The following is a 20,669-nucleotide window of genomic DNA, read 5'->3' as shown; positions in this document are numbered from 1 at the left end:
CCTTCCTTCCCAGAGTCCCTCAGACTGGCTGCCTCACTGTCACCTGGTGCGTGATGGGAGTCCTGCAGCCTGTCTGGGGTGTTTCCTGTGTCTCCAGCCTGGATCATACACACCAGGTTCAACGGCTGCACACACAGTCTGGCCCTGACTTGAGGCAGTTTTGCTCTCTGCTTTTCTATTTATTTATTTGACCTTTTTTAACCAGGGAAAAGAGATATAAATCTCTTTTACAAGCTGGCGTGGTTGGTTGGTATTTAACACCGAGTCTGGACAGTTGGCTGGTTGTATTATAAGAACTGGATACCAGTCCTCACAGACCACAATACAAAAAATAAAGGTTGATAGGACGACCTCTGACCTGAAACATGGTTCATGATAAATCTTTCTATTTTACATTTTAAAGCCATGGACTTTTAATCTTCCTAAAAATATTTTATAAAGACCAAAGAAATTCCAGGAAAAGAGTTTTATATTCCCAGGGTGACGTCACGCTGTTGTTTATGCTGTTGTGTCTGTAACGTGTCAGATAAGGATCCAAGTGCAACACAAGGTGGGTAAGGAAAGAGAGTTTATTTGCGAGGATTAGCACTGGCTGGCTAACAGCGGTTGCGCCGGGAGCAGACCGCGGGCGGTGAAGGCGGGCCGCCGGGTGGCGACCTGGATCTGGACCTGGTGCAGGAACCTCGCGGCGTGGGACAGACCTGTACAGACAGACAGTCAAAAGAGAGCCGCGCTGGCTGCTAGAGCCGGAGAGCGGCAGCCAAGCAGCCTGAATGCAGGTGTGTCTGATTAGGTGCCTCAGCTGAGTCACAGCCAAGGGCACACTGAAGGCAGCAGGCATGACTGACAGGCGTGTGTGCCCTTCTTCCTGTTGCCCTCTAGCGCCACTCGGCGACCTCGCTAGGCTCCATGATGCCACGTTTATTGACCGCCAAGCCACTTCAGTTTTATTGGTCAATAGCAATAGCTAACCGCAGCTTAAGTCGGGCTGTAGCTCCGCCCCCCTGTCCTCAGATGGTTGCTGAGAGGACAGGTCTGATCAAGGGGGATGAAGCCAGGACGTTCTTGAGGATGCAGTGTGTTTGCAGGTGTGTGTGTCTGAGCTTGAGGATCAGAAGGTCAGCAGAATTTTTCCGCCATCGGCAGGTTTCCTGAAGGGTCGGGCCGGTTCCGACCTCTCCAGTGGCCTCAGCAGTTTCACAAAGCTAACACACAGTGGGTGCTAGGCTGGATTGTCCCACCGTCAGCTGTTGGAAGGTGCGATACTCTTGTTTGTGCAGCCGCGGCCTGATAATCCAGGACTTTTCTACAGTGCTGATGCAGAGATGGAGGCCGTTTTTCTCGCGCCTCGTAATGATAATGTTTTCTCAGCTGGAAGTGCCCGGGCGGCGGCCGTCAAATTATGGGAGTCAGCAGAGTTAGCGCCCATCAGCTCACTAACGGCGTACTCTCTGGCACATTTACACGTCACCGTTTTCAATTCACTTCTTGTGTTGATGTGTTCACCAGTACAACGCTGCCCTCCGTTCAAATACATAAAAATAAAAGCAGGATTCTCATTAGATTCGTCAGTTTAAGGTCAGACCAGAGCTGAGTTGCAAGGGAATTCCAAAACCTGGACCTGCTCAACAGACCCCAGACACCTTCCATGAAGATGGTCATGAGGCACCATTAGAGCTTTGCTGCTGCGGCCAATAAAAAAAAAGCACTAATGAGTTAATGAGTGAGGAAGGGGCGGTGCCACGCTGACAATGAGGGGCCTCGCTGTCCCGGTTTCTCTGCTGTGTCGGGGGGGCTGCGAGCCGGCCTCCATCCACGGAGCTGCAGCAGGGAGTGAAGGTAGGTCCTCGTCCTCAACGCTCCCACTAATTATGGCTGATTTTACAGGTGACAGCAGTTAAAAAAAAAAAAAAAAGTTGTAGTACTTGTGATTTCTAGGTCAGGTGACGATAGAGCTTTGGGGGTTCTGAGGTGAAATCTACAGTAACTACTGTGACCAGCAGCTCCTGAGGATGCACCTGGAAAACAAGACCAATCAGAATGGGCCTCAGCACCTCCATCAATCAATCAACCAGAAGGCTGATCCTGAAGGACTTGTGTCTCCAGAACCAGATCAGGGTCAAGAACTTCACTGCTGGAGGAACCGTTTGAAGAAGTGTATGTGGTGAAGTGCCGATGATCTTCAAATAACGGAACAGGAACAATTGGAAACTTTGCCAAGTGTTGCTGGTGCTGCTTTAAACACGTATCTGACAACCAAGGGCAGGTGGGTGGCCGTGAAACATCACGTGACTGAGGAGAGATGTTCAACTAAGCTGAGACCTTCATGATGAGGAGGAGAGACAAACTCTGACGGTGGGACCAAGGTTTTATTTCTCACAGCTTTAACAGTTCCTGAAAACTGCATCATTAACTGCCAACCAACGGCTGGGTTCATATTTTCCACATTCCACTGGCCATGAATCAAAGCACTAGAACCAGAACCACAACTGGAACCACAAACCCACCAACAGGCCAGAGGGTTTGAGAAGCTGAAGATATGAACTAAGCAGTAATGAAGGAGCTCCGTGCTGGTTTCAACTCCTCAGGCCCTGATTACTTGAAGCTAATCATCATTAGTGGTTCCAGTTATCGGTGCTGTGGTCCAACTCAGAGTGATACCTCCTGACCTCAGGGTCTCTTCATGGTTTCTCCATCTGGAACCTGTTAGTCAGGTTCATTGGTTTTTGTGTTTCTGTGTCTGTCCACCACCATCACGCTGGCTCCCCCGACAGTTTGGAACCTGGACATTTGGTTTCAGAGGGTCTTTCTTGTGGTTGCAGAGCCCCAGGAGCTCGTTGGTTGGGCCGCCAGAGTGGCTTCACCGCACTGTGTTTGACTTGGCGCCGCTGTCGAGGTTATAAGAGCAAACTCTCACTGAAGCTTTTGGAATGTTTATCTCTTCTCCTACGCCACTTCCTTCTCCTCCTCCTCCTCCTCCTCCTCATTGTTCCACATCCAGGACCTCTGCCTGCATCACACGGTTCTCAGGCTCGTCAGGAGTCACCAGAGAGCGTGGCCCAGAGCCACGACTGCACAGATGAACGAAGCCCACCAAGGCTTTTTTCCGCTACCACAAAGAGAATGATGGGATATTTTCCACAGCGCCAGCTCTCAATGATTTCCCTTAAGAATGCAGGAGCTGGAACATGAATTAGTTGTGTGAGAGTCAGCGGTGGCAGGAGGAGGAATTAGCCAGGAACTGAGGCACTAGAGCTAGAGGAGCAAACGTGGAAGTGACTCTAGTCTGAGCAAAGACATGCAGTGGAAGTGTGAAGAGAATGCTTGTCAGGGAGAAGATCAGTCTCCACCTGGTGACCCAGTGGGTCCAAAGGTCCTCAGGGGAGGGAATCATCAGGGTGACCTGTGGAGCAGTGAAAGTCTCTGCTGGCTGCTAGAAGAGTTTTAATGAGTGTTGACGAGATGAACAACGTGTTGTCGTGGGAACACAAGAGCTTTGTGTGCTGTTGGGTTGCGTGGGCCTGATTGTTTCTGCTCAGTCAAGCTCGAAACTTGCTTCTTGTTTTTTTCTCTCCATCTGCAGGATCACTAATTGCTACATGAGGAACCAGGGATCATGGCACTGACGGAGTTCTGCCTCCTGGTGCTGGCGCTGGGGTTGGGGCTCAGCTCCGCCCAGGTTCAGGCCAAGCAGAAGAAGCCCACTCGGGCGCCTCTGATCCCTCACCGGCCATTTGTGGTGGTGTGGAACGCTCCCACCGAGTCCTGCCGGCTGCGGTTCCAGGTGGATTTGGATCTCAGTGTCTTTGACATCGTTGCCAACCTCAACGAGACCCTCAGCGGACCCAACGTCACCATCTTCTACCACAGCCACTTGGGACACTATCCGTACTACTCCAGCTCCGGCGCCCCTGTCAATGGGGGGCTGCCGCAGAACCAGAGCCTCTCCAAGCACCTCAGCAAGGCCCGCGCTGACATTGACAAGCTCATCCCCTTCAAGGACTTCCGAGGCCTCGGCGTCATCGACTGGGAGAACTGGAGGCCTCAGTGGGTCCGAAACTGGGGCTCAAAGGTCATCTACCGCAACAAGTCCAAGGATCAGATTCGTAGGCAGCACCCAAACTGGCCAGAGAGCAAATTGGAGAAGGAGGCCAAGGAGAGTTTCGAGAAGAGCGGCCTGGCCTACATGAACCTGACCTTGGCCCTGGCCAAAGGCCGGCGGCCCGACGGTCTGTGGGGCTTCTACCTGTTTCCTGACTGCTACAACTATGGCTACAAGCAGCAGCCGCAGCGGTACACTGGCGAGTGTCCCAATGTGGAGCACGTCCGCAATGACCACCTGATGTGGTTGTGGAAGGAGAGCACGGCGCTCTACCCCTCCATCTACCTGGACCATGAGCTCAAATCCTCCGCCAACACCGTCAAATTCGTCCACTATCGGGTAAAGGAGGCTATGAGGATCGCCTCCATCGCCCGGCCCGACCTCACGCTTCCCGTCTTTGTCTACTCCAGGCCCTTCTACGCCTACACCTTTGCCGTTCTCTCACAGGTGAGTCCTTCGCCACTGCTGATGGTGGCTCCGGAACTTCAGTACTGGCATGGTAGTGTTGTTTGGTGGTGGTGGGCTGAGATGGGGTCTTCTGTTACAGAGTGACCTGGTCCACACCATTGGGGAGAGCGCCGCCCTGGGAGCGTCAGGGGTAGTGCTGTGGGGATCGTCTGAGTACGCCCGTTCTCAGGTAGGGTTGAAGCCGGTTGAAGATCAGAGGATCTTTTATTCCCTCTCCCGATTCACTTGTTGTATTTCTTCTTCACACTGTTGGCTTGAAATCATCAGACAAGGTTGGTAGTTTAAACCCAGAGAGCCTGATCCGTCACCACGACCTGCTCCAGTCTCATGCTGTGCTTACTGCCCCTCCCCCTCTGCTTCCCTGACCCCCACCATCCTCCAGAGGAACTGCCTGGCAGTGAAGAAGTACATTGACGGGCCGCTGGGACACTACGTCATCAACGTCACCTCGGCCGCTAAGCTATGCAGCAAAGCGCTCTGCAAGAAGAACGGCAGGTGCATCCGCAAGAGCCTGGACTCCGGGGCGCAGCTGCACCTCAACCCTCGCTACTTCACCATCTCCAGGGGGCGCCGCTTCCACCTCAGCGGCCACCTCAACCACCACGACATCCTGGACATGAGGAATAAGTTCACCTGCCAGTGCTACCAGGGCTGGGCGGGCGTGTCCTGTGAGATGCCCCAGGCTCCGCTTCAGGCTCCGCCCTGCGCCCCACTACCTCCACCACTGGGTCCACCCAGGGAGTCCGGCCTGCTGGGAGACCTGGTCCTGCGCATCTTGTCGCTTCACTTCTCCTGCCTCTGCGTGGTGCTGTTCCTGGGACTCTGCCTGCTCATCAAGTGTCTGATTCTTTAGTCGACAACGATATTTCTAAAATGATCGCAGTGGTCTAAGTTTTTTTTAGTTTTTTTTTAGATTAAATTAATCTTGATTCCCACATCTGGATGTAACAATAAAAGCGAAGAAACGGACAGAGTCACTGGCGAAATGTAAAATTTGGAATACAATTATTGTAATTGTATTTTTTTTTATGAATCTTTTTGAGTCGTCAGCATTTTAACTCGGAAACTTGTGTTTAAACAGCTCCCGTAACTTAAACCATGTGTTTGACTGTTGCGATGAGCGCATGTTGGTATGCGTGTGTCGGCGTAGCGACAATAAAGTCTTAAATCACAGTCATTTCTCCGGCCAATCAGAGTGCAGCTGCTCTCTGATTGGTGGAGGGTTCAAGGATGGAGGAGACCGTGAGGCGGCAGCTCCTCATTTATGATTTATGGTCTCAACTTTTGACAGCAGTGCAATCAATTAATACTCCACCCGCAGTGACATCACATTTGTGATGTCACTGCGGGTGGAGTTTTGGTTGTGCAGCTGCAGATTTCCAGCTTCAAGAGTTGATTTTTTTTTTCCAAACGTGTAACATAAAATGCATTTTTTTTTTGTAGTGCACCTCCTATGTAATGTGTTGTAACACTGCTGTGAACTGGGCTGCCGAATAAATCCGTCTTATTATGGGATCATGATGACAAGTGACAAGAGAAGCAGCTCAGTCATCAGCGCCCTGTCAGCTCTCTCTCTGGATTCAGGGAGAGCCGTGAGATCCCGTTCACTTACAGTCAGCATTCTGAATCATTCAAATCATTTGAATCAATCAAATCAATCGACTGAGGAGTCAGTACCCAAACTTTCATAGTAGAGTCCTTGGCATTTGACCAAATGGGCAGTCGTGTAGGGCGCCATCTGCTGGACGGGCGGTGCTCGGCGGCACCGGCACTCTCGGGAACAGAAAAAATATATAATATTTTACAAAATACTACAAGATATATAATATTACAAGATGATAAAATAGGTATACAAACCCTTTGTCTTCTGCAGTTAAACAGCCCGCAATGTGCATGATGTTGGATTTAAGTGTGGTTCAAATTAAACCTGGACGGTTTAGTGGGCGCGTCCCCTGCTGGAATAAGCTGCTGCCAGTGTTGCCAGTGTTGCACATTAGTTGTGCAACTCTGCAACCTGACGAGCCACACCTGTGTTCTGAAACCATGGTGACGCCACACTTTCCCTGGAAGAGGTGTGAAGTTTGCTTGTTTATGCATATTGGAACATTTTTCTGGCAGTGTGAGCCTTCGTGACACAACCTTTTATTGGGAACCAACAGGTGGCACAACCTGGCTAGGTGTGGGCTGAGGACCACCTCTTTGGATGAAGGTGGTGGTTGTCACTGCGTGACTCATTTTCAGGCGATTTTATTTTGTTGCTGATTTTTTTTTCCCTCCTCTCCTTGAATAAACTGCACGCAGTGGTTCCTCATTCGCTATCCTGCAGCTTCAGGAACCTTCTGACGGTACACTTTGGACCAGGACCTCCGTGCAGGCTCTGAGCTTAACATTCAGTCCACCTGTCCTGTTCAGTTGAAGGGCGGGGAATCAGAGTGAGACGTCAACCTCTGGAGGTCAAAGGTCAACAGTGGCTGTTTTCCCCCCGGGCTGCAGGATAGTGAGATCAAACCGTCAGACTGCATCAATAAACAGGAAGGAAGAAGAGTAAACTTGGTTACACAACTCTTGAGATCAGACGCACTTGGTGCAAGGTCACATGACGGTCACCCGTGCACATGAACAAGCTGGTGGTGCTGCTGGATTGAAAAGAAAGTTCTGATCGTATTATTTATGGCAAAAAGCAGAAGACACAAAACTGACAAATTTTACTGAGTGAAGCATTAATAAAGCTGCTAGCATGCTAACATAGTAACCCCAACCCCTGCTATTTAGCAACTATAGAATTTGACCCCAACAGGACCTTCTGTGCGGCTGAACTTTTGAAGCTGAACTTCTGCTGTGGAGGAAGGAAGTCCTCAACTCACACTTACCTCTCTCTGGTGGGTTTCTTCCGCTCAAACCAAGACGGATAAACAAGGCGGGTAATAAAATGCTGCTGAAACAGAAAAATATTCAGCCTAACCATGTGACCTCGACCTTCCGTCCAATGAGAAATCAGCTTAAAAACCTCAGAGGAAACAAAAAAACAACAAAAACAATCAACAGTCCGTCACTCCGTCCCATCAGCTTCACCACTGTGACCTCACGATCTAATTACACACCCATCATGCACTGCAACCCCAGCCTTCCACTGGCACTGACACGGCACCCCTGTGTGTTTGCATGTGTGTGTGCATGTGTGTGTGTGTGTGTGTGTGCGTATGTGCACGCACGTGCGTGCATGTGCTTTTGTTTTAAAAGGAGTAAATTGCACAGTGGGATCAGGGAGCAAATTAGAGAAAATTGTACCTGATGAGTTCAGAGAGATCAGACACACACACACACACACACACACACACACACACACAAGCTATCCTGCACCACATGTGAGAGACTACTTGTCATTTAAACCCAGGCAGAAAACCAGTCGGTTGTTAAATCAGTGCGTCAGAAAAACTGAAGCGGCTCATAAAGCAGCTGCTACTGTCACTAACTAGCGTCTCGCGAGTTTTGCTTAAGAGCTAAAAAAACAGTTGGAGTCGGCATAGTGAAAAACACCTGGAACCGACTCATTAACGTGGAAGACCCAGTAAACCACAGAGACAGGAGCTCTTCCCGCAGTAGGAGGCCAGAAGGGTAAAAGAGGGACGGAGGTGAAAGGCTTAAAAAAAAAATTTCTAAGGTGAAGCAGAAACCCAAATAAACAAGAGAGAGTGTATTTTCTGAACCTGTAGGTGGCGCTGCGGTGTGTTATCACTGAGCTGATTGGCTGTTTAAACGGAGGACGGCTGATTAGAGGAGGCATCATAAGGGTGATGAGGAGCAGCAGGAAGTTTCTCCCACAACTGAACCTTTCCACAAATAAGCCCCAGAGTGTTTGCTGCTCCGGAGGAAGGAGAGTAAACACGGCGCCGAGCTGCAGCAAAACTGTGAGTGTGTCGATGCAACAGGCGTCAGCTGCAGCCAGACTTTTGTCCTCCGCTGGTATAAACCTGTGGTTAACCACTGGAATCCCAGCCCGGGCCATGGCTAAGTGCTGGCTCGTCGTGATTCGTGCTGGCTCCAGCACCACGATGTTCTGAGGGGGGGGGGAACTTCCTGGAGCCTTTCACACGCTGGAAGAACCAGCAGACCTGGAGAGAGGCTTCCTATTGGTGGGTTCGGTGGCGGTGGGCGGAGTCAAACTACGCACTAACAGCGTGGACTGAACTACTGCGAGCAGTCCATGCTGACACTGTTAACACTGTGTACACAACAGCAACTTCCTGTTCCTGACTGTAGCTCCACCCCCTTCCCCTGAGTGGAAGGTGATTGGTCCGATAACTTTTATGACTGGGAGAATTCACGCTGTGTATGATGATGACAATGATGATTGTGAGGATGATGGTGGTAATGATGATGATGATGGTGATGATGATGATGATGATGATGATGATGATGATGGTGATGATGATGATGGTGATGATGATGATGATGATGATGATGATGATGGTGATGATGGTGATGATGATGATGGTGATGATGATGATGATGATGATGATGATGACGGTATGATCTCAGAGCCGCCACCTTGGCTGTTCAGGTTGTCACTTTCAGACCTGCTCTAGTCAACATGTTGGCAGTCATGTGACATGTTGTTGTGCTCTAACGCTGTGAAAACACACACACACACACACACACACACACACACACACACACACACACACACACACACACACATGTGTCTGTCTGAGGATGAGTTGAGGATCAGACCTGAGAGCAGCTCAGGGATTTAAACCTCTCTCTCCCTCTCTCTCTCTCTCTGCAGTGTGTGTCTTGCCCCCCAGCTTGCCCCTCCCTCTCCCTCTCTAATCACTGTGTTGTGGTTGCTCTTTCTCTCTCTCTCTCTCTCTCTCTTTCATTTTCTCTCTCTCTCTCTCTCTCTCTCTCTCTGACTATAAAAGCGTGCAGGCTCCTCTGGACCTCCACACTGCCTGCAGGAAGCCACTCAGGACTCTGGGTCCTGCTGTGACCCCCTCCCTTCCCTCCTCCCACCCAGACACCCCGCCCTCCTCGCAGCCCGGACCGCTCCCCATAAGACAGGAGTGCAGCAGCACAGGTGAGATCTTGATCTTCCGCCACACCCGCCGTTTTTTTTCAGGGACGAAACGTAAAACATTTTGAAAGTCTGAGGGAGGCGGTCGGGACCCGTGGGACTTCTGGCCGGATGCTGCTTGAGCGTTGCTTGCATGCTCAGGAATGCTGCCTGGGATCTGGACGCAGCGGCAGCGGCAGCGGCTGGTGTGGGTGGAGCTTATCGTTGCAACACACAGGCAGGTAGCGACGTTCAGTGTCCACGGTGAGGTGTTCAGGGAGCGTAGTGAGGTTTTCAGTTTCTGCGGTGAGGCGTTCAGGGAGCACGGTGGGATGTTGAGGGAGGGGCCACGGGAAGGTGTTTAGGCACTACGGTGAAGCGTTGAGGGACCATAGTTTGAGCAGCCACATGTTACCTTTTTCAAACAGCATAAACATTATTTTGACAAAAATGCAGAAACAAGACAAAAAAAGGCTGCATCTAGCTGGCCAAGAGCTCCTGTGATTGACTGAGGAGAATGACACAGTTCCTGGTCATCCTGTCACTGAGGTTCCTCTTCTTTGGTTCCTGTGGTTCCTTCATCTCTGAGCCAGCGGCTCAGGCTGCGCTGTGATTGGCTGCAGCTCCGCTGGCTGGGCGGCTGGACCTCCCTGTTGTTTCCATCAGTGTCACTGTGGAGACAAACATCCCCTGAAGACAACCACTGATCCCTGATCCCTGATCCATAATTCCGGGTCCCTGATCCCTGGTCCCTGGTTCCTGATCCCCGATACCTATTCCCTGATCCCCGATCCCTGAACCCAAATCCCTGAGGCCTGATCCCCGATCCCTATCCCAAATCCCTGGTCCCTGGTCCCTGATGCCTGATCCCTGGTCCCTGATCCAGCCTTGCAGTCTCCGGACAGTACGGAGACCCGGGAGGCGGTCATGTGACTGGCTGGAACATGTTCAACCACAGATGGCAACGCAGCAACTTTGTGAGTCACGGCAGCCTCCTGCTGGTCTGGCACCGTTCTCAGCTTCCAAGAGGAGCAGGAAAGAGGAAGAAGAACCTGATCCCGGGTCCTTGGTTCCAGTTCCTGGACCCACCTGGACCCTTCTCCTCCTTGACCTGTCAACAGCCGCAGGCTCCTCCCACACAAAATCATCTCACCGAAGCCAAAACACGAAACCCCGTGAGGGGGCGGCTTCTCAGTGACCTTTGCAGGTTATCGAGAGTGTAATAATAACAATACTCCTCCCTCTTGCTGCCTCCACCCGGTGGCCCCGCGAGACTCTGCGTGTAGACTCAAACGGGCGCTGTAGGTTCTCCGAGATTTACGGCGGCGTCTTGTTCCGCCAGATGGAAGCGATTTGCGCTCAGACTGAGCGTCGACGGCACGTTCGCACACTCACTGTACCGCCGCTCAGCCAGTCGGTCGGTTCGCTCACGGTCTGTTTTCACTGAGTGCAGCAAATAATCCCCCCGAAGTTCAGAAACCAGCTGGCTGGAGCACAAAGGGAAACAGGGAAAAACTCCAGAGATTCCAAACCACCAGAACTCCGCTGGAATCTACAGCAATTACCACGAGACTCGGCTCCACGCAATTCATTTCAAACAGACAGTCGGAGTTAACGTGGCTAGCCGCTAGTCCATAGAGAGTGTGTGTGGAACGGGGTGGGGGGTGGGAGGGGTGGAGTTCTTCTCAGGCCTCCTAGAGAGCAAAGTCAAGGTTCAGACTGGTGAGCTGCAAAATAACCTCCTAGCCTGGGTGTTTAAGGATAATACGGCAACACAGGCTATTGATGGGCCAAACAACATGTTTGCAAATGTCTTTTTTTAAAGGAGTGTTAGCAACTGGGTTAGCAAAGTTGCTAACAGCTGTGCTTTATTTTGTAAATGATGAGCAGTGAAGGCAAACTTTTATATATATATGTAAATATATATATGAAAGTTATACACACACACATTATGTATATATATATTTGTTTGAAGAGATTTGAAGACAATGTGTTTGCATAGTAAGTCAAACCGACAAGCAACAGTAGGTTTGCCTCATACCAATGTTTGTTAACACATCCAAAGTTTTAATCCTCAGGCTCTGTTTTTTTGCTGAACTAGCCACTTAGTTTGTTGTTAGGGCTTTAGCCAACATTTAGAAGACTCTTATTTCTCTTGTAGCCTGCCAAGACTTCAGCAGAACCGCAAACTCAAGAGTTAAACATTCTCAATGCACTGTTTTATTTTGTAATTTTAGAATGAACAAACATGTTTTGCAAGGCAGTAAAAGAGCCAGAAGAATGTTTTGGAAATGCTGTCGCGGAGGACAGTGAATAATGGAAAAACATAACATCCCCATGACCACTGGAGGCTACCACAAGGACGACAAGAAAACTGAAAATTTTGTCTGGAGATCATTCTGGCGCTCCAGTCGCTCTTTGTTTTGTTGCAGCCGACTGAATCAATCTGAGTCGCAGCAACACGAGACTTCTGGCGCAGACCGCCGTCATTATGGCCTGAGGTCAGAGCTAGCGGTCTGACCAAGTGGTTGAACTGGGAGCCGCCTCCAGTCTCTAGGTGTCAATGCACTTCCTCCCTCCTCGGACCTCTGAACTCTGACCCTCTGGCCGTCTGTGAGGTCTGTAAATAAGATCAGAGATACTTTATTCAAGAAGGTCACCCCCCCACCCGACCCCACCCCATCAAAGTACAGTACAACAAGATGTATTTATATACAGTAAGACAGGTCATAGTACAGTACAAAACTGGACTGGACCAGGCGTATCAATTTTTCATTTACTATCCTGAATAGAAAGACAATCCATAAAAGTGAAGGTAAGAAGCACTATGTGTTAGCTAGCACGTTGAGCTGCCAATAGAAGCTTTAGCAGAATATGGATTAGCCATATTTGGAACAGTATTCAGGACAATATTCAGTGAAGTTTTCCTGAGCCATAACACCGCCGAGCTCCGAGGTCCAATTAAACCTGTGGCTCAGGATGTGGGACTTTGGGTTTGGCCAATCAAAAGTTAGAAGGAGTAGAAAGAAATTAATGAGGGTGTTTTTTTGTGTGGCCGTTTACAAAATTACTGTTTTTGTTGTTTTTTTTTGTTTTTTTTTTAAAAACATGAAAGGAACTTTGCCTCCTGTAAAAATCAAAGTCTGAGTTGGTCTGAGTCAGAGGTGGTAAAAGTATTCATAGTATTCTGAAACTACAGAATACTATAGTATTATATAGTATATACAGTACAGTATCTTACAGAAATTGTGTCAAAAAACTACTCTGATAAAAGTGAGAAGATTTAAAGTACAGACCCCGAAATGTAAAGAAGTAAAAAATAAACATGATTATTTTTGCCATTAATGAAACCAAACCCGGCAAAAATTCTTAACAGCTGAAAACATCCTAAACAGTGACAAGGCCAAGGTACTAAAATATCATCCAAAAACAGCAGACTTCTAGTTCCACTTCAAACAACTATAATAATAACAATAATAATAATAATAATAATAATTAAATAACTTTGAACAGAATTTGTATCTTTGAAAGACTTTTAAACACAAAAATTACCAGCATGTTTTTCCAATGTGGGGAGCAAGCAAAGCAAAGATATTCTTGTACAAATGTAGGGAGCTAAAGTAAAAGATTGTCAGAAAAAGAGATAGTCAAGTAAAGTACAGATACCTGGAAAATAAACAGAAGTACAGTAGCAAAGTATTTGTACTTGGCTACTCCGACTCTCTTTTCTGAACCCGTCTCTGTCCTCAGGATGATTGACATGCTCCGCCTCCTCTGATCCCCAGGATGCCTGCGGCGCCGGTGGGCGGGACATCCTCCTCCCAGCACCTGGTGCCCGTCGCCCTCATCTGCTCCTGGCTCCTCCCCCTCCTGCTCCACGCCGCCCTGGGCCAGAAGGCAGCCCGGCTGCCCCTGATTGGCCGCAAGCCCTTCATTGCAGCCTGGAACGCCCCCCTGGACCTCTGCGCCATCAAGTACCGCGTCAGCGCCAACATCGAGCGGCTCTTCCACCTGCACGGCAGCCCGCGAGCCGAGTGGACCGGCCAGAACCTCACCATCTTCTACGCCAACCGGCTGGGCTACTACCCGCACTACACAGCAGGGGGCGAGCCGGTGCACGGCGGACTGCCGCAGAACTGCAGCCTGGAGCACCACCTGTTGAAGGCCGCCCAGGACATCGGCCACTACCTCCCAGACCCGGACTCCCGGGGACTGGCCGTAATCGACTGGGAGTTCTGGCGGCCGCAGTGGAGCCGCAACTGGCACAAGAAGGACATCTACCGCCGACAGTCCCGCCGGCTGACGGAAGCCGCCTACGCCAACGTGACGGCGGCGCAGGTGGAGGAGCTGGCCAGGCGCCGCTTTGAGAAAAGCGCCCGGGCCTTCATGCAGAGGACTGTCCAGCTGGGGGCGCTGATGCGGCCCAATACCCTGTGGGGCTTCTACCTCTACCCGGACTGCCACAACTACGACCTGCAGCAGCGCAACTACACGGGGCTGTGCCCCCTGCTGGAGAGGCTGAGGAACGACGACCTGCAGTGGCTGTGGAACAGTAGCACGGCGCTCTTTCCCGCCGTGGCGCTGCGCAAGAGCCACACCGGCAGCACCGCAAACCTGCACTTCTGCCGCCACCGGGTGCGCGAGTCTCTGCGGGTGGCCGGCATGACCTCCCGGGATTACCAGCTGCCCACCTACGTCTACCTGCGGCTGGGCTACCGGGACGAGGCGCTCAGCTTCCTCACCACCGTAAGAGCCAGCCAATCTTCTGGTGCCAAACCGATGCCCTCTTGTGGCGAGGACTGGGTACCGACCCTCCAAGGCATTCGTCACGCCGATCTGATCAGATATCGGAAATGAATTTGAATCAGAAAGATGCAAAATCCCAACATATCGAAGAAAGTGCATCTCAGCATCTGCGAGGCAATGTTCTCTTGGCATCAAGATCTAAAGTGGCTGCTGATTGACTTTCACATTACAGAGGCCCGGAATCCACTTTTGTTTAGGTTAAGAGTGAAATTTTGCCTCAGGCCAAATATTCCAATACGGATCGAAATAAAGAGAAATGCAACATTTTAGCGGCAAAGGACAGGAATGTATACAACACAGTGGATTTGGAGGAAATGCTGATTTTGCTCAGCAGCAAAGTGAAATCAAAGTTTTGTTGTTATTTGAATTACAAAATCAATTTAAAATCCATTTAAAATGGATGTAAAACATCTGGGATACATTCGTTGCAGTGACCAAAACGCTCCGATCCGAGTGAATGTCAAAAATGTAATAATCTTTCGTTGTCAAATCCATCTTCTGCCGCCTATTGCGGAGTTGGGTCGCGGGGGCAGTTCTCTCAGCAGAGAGGTCCAAATTTGGGAGTGTATTTGGAGGAAATCCTGCTTTGAATCAACAGGAAAATGAAGTCGAGGTATTTTGTTTGTTGTTCAAATTGGATTTGAACACATCTCGTATCAAAAACTGTATCGAATATGGAGGTGTACAGACCGAGGTATAAATTTGGTGCGCTTATCAAAAGATTCTGAGTGGTACCCGCCCCTGGTCTAAGGTGGCTCCACCGCTGAGTCCCGAGAGGCAACACTTCCACCTCCTGAAGTCCTTCAGTGTGGCTGTTGTTCTCACGCCTCATTTCTGTCAGAATGAGTCTCCAGTCAGACTCTGTGACCTGCTGTCATCTAGTGGTGGGAAGTGGGAACAGCACTTTCAACTTCTGATTCTTCTGTTTTCATCATCATCGTCGTCATCATCATCATCATCATCATCATCATCATCATCATCATCATGTGTTTCCCTGCAGAAAGACCTGATCCACACCATCGGGGAGAGTGCCGCCCTGGGGGCTGCTGGCTTCGTCATCTGGGGCGACCTCAACTTGACCTCGTCCAGGGTGGGTGTGGCCAACACTTTCACTTCCTGTGGTGCTTCCCGTGGTTCCTCACTCCTCACAGCGGCTACGGCTAAAAAAAAAAAAAAAGAGAGGCGAATATAAGATCAGCGGTTCACATGGACAGTGCCGAACCCCAGTGGCGCCCCCTGGGGGCGGGGACAAATAAACTTAAACCAAGTCACAAAAAAAATAGAATAATAAGTATAAAAATGAAACTACCAGGCACAAACAGTGGCTGTGTAGCTTAGGTGTTAGCGGGTGGCACTAACACCCTGCAGGTGGCGCCGGTAAGTCAACCAGCTGTCTCGTGTGTCTCTGCAGCACAACTGCACCAAGGTCAAGACCTTCCTTCGCCACCGCCTGGGCCGCTACATCACCAACGTGACGCGGGCCGCCGAGTTCTGCAGCGACTTTCTGTGCCAGGCCAACGGCCGCTGCGTCCGCCGGGACCCACTGGCCCGCCACTACCTCCACCTCAGCGCCGCCAGCTTCCAAATCCACCCCTCGCCGGACGGAGGCTTCGCCGTCTCGGGCTGGCCCTCGCCGGCCGAGCTGCGGCTGCTGAGCGAGAGGTTCCGCTGCCACTGCTACGAGGGCTACAGCGGCGAGCGCTGCGACAGCATCAATGAGGTGAGGGAGGACGACGGGCCCTGGGTGGAGCAGGAGCAGGAGCAGGAGGAGGAGCAGGAGGTGGAGGAGGAGGAGCGGCGCAGGACAGAGTGGGAGGCGGAGCAGGCCGAGAGGTGGCCGCGTGTTGGAGGCGGAGCTCCTGCAGGGCGGGGCAGCCTCGGACTGCTGCTGGCGGCGCTCCTGCTCAGCCTGACCTCCACTTGACCTTCATCTGACCTCCACTTGACCTCCACTTGGATCGCACCTCCACCTGGGCCACAACTCTATCTGACCTCCACCTGCACAGAGTGGCAGCAGTGGGCTGACCTTTGACCTGCGCTGTAACACCGTGACCCCAATGACCTCTGTCTGGGTGACGGTGCTGAATGTTCTGCTGGTCGACGAGCGAAACCGATCAATGGATCAATGTGAAACAACTGTCAGAGGCACTTCACTTCACAGAACCTCCGTCACCTAAAGTGGCGACATCACACCTGTGAAATCAGAACCCAAAAAGGTGACCAGGTGAAGCCGGAATGTCAGTTCAAACTTGATTAAACTTGTTTTGTGTTCAGCCAAAACTTTATATTTTACTTGACTCTGTGATAACATTAATACTACTAACAATAGTAAACATTAGTAATATCTGTGATTGCACACAGGTGCGCACAATGAACTCCAGTTACAGCCTTTGAATAGCAGCCAGTGAATAATTCTTCTTCTTCTTCTTCTTCTTCTTTTCTGAATCCTCTGCCTCCATCCAAGTCTTCTGCATCTGCTCCTCTTACACCCAACAACTTCATCGTGACATCCATGAACCTTCTCACCGTACTCCATGTTTTTTCTTCGAGCCTCTTTGCACTGATAACAAACACAGTTTACTGAGTTTTCCAAGTCTGAGAGGCTTTGAGCTGAAGGTCCTCCAGCCGACACCAACACGGGTCACATCTCTTTGTGACGTGATGTGTAATTAACATGTAATACATGTGTAATGCAATCACATGACACATGTATTGAAGCAAGCATACCAGCTTGCATCAACACAAACTGCATTTTTAGTGACTGGGGCTTAAGTAACAGAATTAAGTACCTTTGAACTTGGAACAGGCTCAGTCACTTCCTGTTTCAAACTGATCCTTATAAATGTTCTCCATCCCCTCCACCCTGATGCTAATTTCTTAACGTCTCTGACGTCCTGAACCAAAACATGATGTGAGCAGCAGCATGAAGATCTGACCTGAATGTAATTAAAGAGTTTTCTCCCGAACAGCTGGTCCCTCGTCTCACTGATTCCCTTCACAGAGGACAGGGGAAGAAAAGCTTGTTCTGCTACAAGCTAGCAGCTAGCAGTGCTACAACAGCCATGTTGTAAACTGACTTCAGTCATAAATTATTATTGATATAGCATTATTATAATTGTTATTACTGCATTATTATTAGTTTTTTTTTTCTTAGCTATAAAAAAAAATTCTACGATCTGATCACTGCACTTCCTGCCAGCCAATCAGGAAGGTGTTGGTGTTTTTTTTTATAGCCACTATGGAACCTGAGCAGCTCCAAAACAAGATGAACTGGGCTGGTTTTAGTCATTTAGTTCTGGTTGACATGTCAGGGGGATGAAGGATCTCCGGGGTTTTGTTTTTCATCCGGGAGCTCACGGATGTTCTTGCAGTCGGTGCTTGAATTGCAATGCAAACGAAAGACTTATGAAACTGAGGATAAAGAAGCAGTGAAATATTACTGACCGAACACCACAGACCTCAGCAAACACTGCACACAATGGAGGTAAAGAAGTTAAATACTATGACTGAGTCCACATCTCAGTCATCCAATCAAACCAATCAAAGACATCAATCAATCAAATCTATCATTGAAGGAAAAAAACACAAATATGTCCAAGTAATGAGACAATATCCAACCATAACAGAAAGTTTGTGGAGCTGTAGCAGACCACTGATTGGTCAAAGAGAAACAGTCTTTCTGCATGTTGAAGAAATAAATGTGCATGTTGTTAATAATACATGTGATAATAATAATAATAATAATAATAATAATAATAATAATAATAATAATAATAATAATAATTTTTTAAAACTTTGTTTTTTACTTTTCACAAGCTGCAATGCAACCATGTAACAAAAACAGATTTTGAGTCGCTACTAATTGCTTTAGCGTTTTGTGGGTAAGTGTAACAGATTGTCCTCAATCTGAGTAAACAGGCGTTGGTTCTAGTCCGAAGCTCCAGGATGTTGTTCCGCTGAGAACCAGCAAAGCCTTTATCACCCAGTGCAAACAGCCACAGGAACACAGTCATGGTAGCCTTTATAAAGCTTCTGACCTGCCGATGGCTTGAGACCAGCTGCAGGTAGGAACCAGACCCAGAACAAAGGCGGAACCAGAACACAGGAACCGGAATACAGCTGCAGGTAGGAACCAGAACCAGAACACAGCTGTGTATATGAACCAAAAGACAGCTGCTGGTAGGAACCAGTGCAGGTATGAATTAGAACTAGAACACAAGTGCAGGTTGGACTGTGTCAGATTCTCTTCCCAAATTTCTTAAAAAGTCTCATCAAAACTGAGAGCGACTCTCTGACCTCCGTTTGAAACTGGTCTCTTAATTCCTGCTTTCCAAGGTTAAAGGATTGGAACAGCAGACCACATGGCGCTCTTCTTCTTCCTCGCCATCTCCCTGTGTATCCTGAGGACCCCTCCCATCCTGACGCTGCGGCCCACCACACCGCCACTCATCAGAGGCCACCCCTTCATTACTATATGGAATTCCCCGACCACGTTGTGTGAGAAAAGCAACATCAATCTCAACCTGGAGGCCTTCCAAGCAGTGAGCACACCGGCCGCCAGGCCTCATCAGTTCCTCAACATCTTCTATGAGCCACGACTGGGTTTCTACCCAGAAATCCACCCTGACACACAGGAGTCCATCATGGGCGGGATCCCGCAGAACGCCAGCCTAACGGAACACCTGGTAGAGGCGGAGAAGGACATCGAGCATTTGATCGCTGAGAAGCTTCCTGGACTGGCCGTCATCGACTGGGAGGCCTGGCGTCCCCTGTGGTTCCGCAACTGGGGATCTAAGATGGTTTACCGACAGTTCTCCGTCGCTCACGCCCGCAAGCTCCACCCATCATTGCCCCTGGACAAGGTCAGAGACGTGGCAAAGGTCCAGTTTGAGCAAGCGGCTCAGAACTTCATGGAGAAGACCCTGCAGCTGGGCCTGCATCTGCGCCCCAATCACCTGTGGGGCTTCTACCTCTTCCCGGACTGCTACAACAGCAAGTGGAGCGAATCCGGCTACACGGGACGCTGCTCCGACAAAACCAAGGCCCAGAACCAGCAGCTTATGTGGCTGTGGAACCGCAGCACCGCCCACTTCCCATCTGTCTACCTCAGCGAGGGCCTGAGGAACTCCCCCAACGCCAGACTGTATGTCCGTAACCGGGTGCAGGAGTCGCTGCGACTGGCGGAGCTCTCGTGGCGCCCCCTCATGGTGCCCACCTACGTCTACTCCCGGATCCTGTACCGCACCAAGAACGATAAGTTCCTGACGCAGGTCGGTGGAGCCTGGAGTCAGTTGGTCGGTCGGTCGGCAGGTCTGACGCCCATCACGGCAAGACAATGATTGTTTGTTTTTTGCTATGGCAACCAGGTGGACCTGGAGAGCACCATTGGAGAGACTGCAGCTCTGGGGGCTTCGGGGGTCATCCTGTGGGGCGCAAGCAGCGACTACCAGACAGAGGTGGGCCCTTTCAGAGGTGCAGGAGCCCTCTATCACATGATAGTCAGTTGATAGGTGGCGCAGAGGTCTCACTCAGGTTCTGGTCCGGTTTCAAACCTCTAGGATTTCTTCAGCACCAAGTGTTTGGTCTGTTTTGGGGCTGCCGGGCCACCGCCATTGTCGTTGACCTTCTGGCCTGTGAGCTTCTGACCCCTGTCCTTCTGAACTCCCTCCTCAGGCTTCCTGTCAACGTCTCTCCCACTTCCTGGAAAACACCCTCAACCCCTACGTGGCCAACGTGACGGCGGCTGCCGTGCTGTGCAGCAGGGTTTTGTGCCAGGGTGCCGGCCGCTGCCTCCGCAAGGACTACGACTCTACCAACTACCTGCACCTGAATGCCGCCCACTTCCACATCCGACTGGTGGATGGGCAGTACGAGGCCGTCGGCTGGCCGGCCCCCGCTGACATGGATGCCTGGGCGGCGGCCTTCACCTGCCACTGCTACGCCGGCAGCAGCTGCTCCGCCAAACTGGTTTACCCCAAGTCAGAGACACGTATCCTGATCCAGCCGCCCCACTGAACAGCGCCTCCAGGTGGTTGGCCCCATTATGGTTGGATTGTTCCGGATCATATTCAGACTGCGTGATTTCTAGAAAAAGATTAAAATAAGAAATTGAAATGCAAAATTTGAAAAAATAAAATTTGAAATGGAATGAAGATAAATTCCTGGGGCTGTTGTGTCTTCTGACTTTCAAACATCAAAGAAATAAAATATTATGATAATAACTATATATGAGGCACTAAA

General features: G+C 50.1%; 4 protein-coding genes across 6 annotated transcripts in view; 3 read left to right on the top strand and 1 right to left on the bottom strand.

The window, feature by feature from the left end:
- Positions 1-2,959: 2,959 nt before the first annotated feature.
- Positions 2,960-20,669, bottom strand: part of LOC142890060 (uncharacterized) — a 43,995-nt gene continuing 26,285 nt past the window's right edge. The window contains exon 5 of the transcript XR_012927042.1: positions 2,960-2,973. The gene's annotated coding sequence lies outside the window, so the exon portion shown is untranslated. The remainder of the gene's footprint in view (positions 2,974-20,669) is intronic.
- Positions 3,011-5,475, top strand: hyal6 (hyaluronoglucosaminidase 6). The gene is made up of 3 exons (XM_076028557.1): positions 3,011-4,549; positions 4,650-4,739; positions 4,953-5,475. Exons 1-3 carry the CDS (start codon positions 3,617-3,619, stop codon positions 5,421-5,423), a joined length of 1,494 nt encoding a protein of 497 aa, XP_075884672.1. The 5' UTR covers positions 3,011-3,616; the 3' UTR covers positions 5,424-5,475.
- Positions 9,510-17,395, top strand: hyal4 (hyaluronidase 4). 3 transcript variants are annotated; one of them, XR_012927040.1, is made up of 5 exons: positions 9,510-9,647; positions 13,374-14,369; positions 15,430-15,519; positions 15,841-16,653; positions 16,894-17,395. XR_012927040.1 is itself a non-coding variant. In XM_076028817.1 (4 exons), the coding sequence occupies exons 2-4, from the start codon at positions 13,410-13,412 to the stop codon at positions 16,351-16,353; spliced, it is 1,563 nt and encodes a 520-aa protein (XP_075884932.1). In that variant the 5' UTR covers positions 9,510-9,647; position 13,409; the 3' UTR covers positions 16,354-17,395. The 3 variants fall into 3 exon arrangements, 2 of the variants coding, with proteins under 2 accessions (XP_075884932.1, XP_075884931.1); XM_076028817.1 differs by having other exon boundaries at positions 13,409-14,369; positions 15,841-17,395; XM_076028816.1 differs by having other exon boundaries at positions 15,841-17,395.
- Positions 18,769-20,541, top strand: LOC142889874 (hyaluronidase-5-like). The gene is made up of 3 exons (XM_076028556.1): positions 18,769-19,699; positions 19,796-19,885; positions 20,103-20,541. The coding sequence occupies exons 1-3, from the start codon at positions 18,791-18,793 to the stop codon at positions 20,442-20,444; spliced, it is 1,341 nt and encodes a 446-aa protein (XP_075884671.1). The 5' UTR covers positions 18,769-18,790; the 3' UTR covers positions 20,445-20,541.

Source organism: Nelusetta ayraudi, unplaced genomic scaffold, assembly GCF_046127955.1.
Source record: "Nelusetta ayraudi isolate G7.1 ecotype Tasmania unplaced genomic scaffold, CSIRO-AGI_Nayr_v1 ptg000026l, whole genome shotgun sequence".
NCBI lineage: Eukaryota > Metazoa > Chordata > Actinopteri > Tetraodontiformes > Monacanthidae > Nelusetta > Nelusetta ayraudi.
Note: the sequence above shows the minus strand (reverse complement) of the source record. Positions and strands in the feature narration are given on the sequence as shown.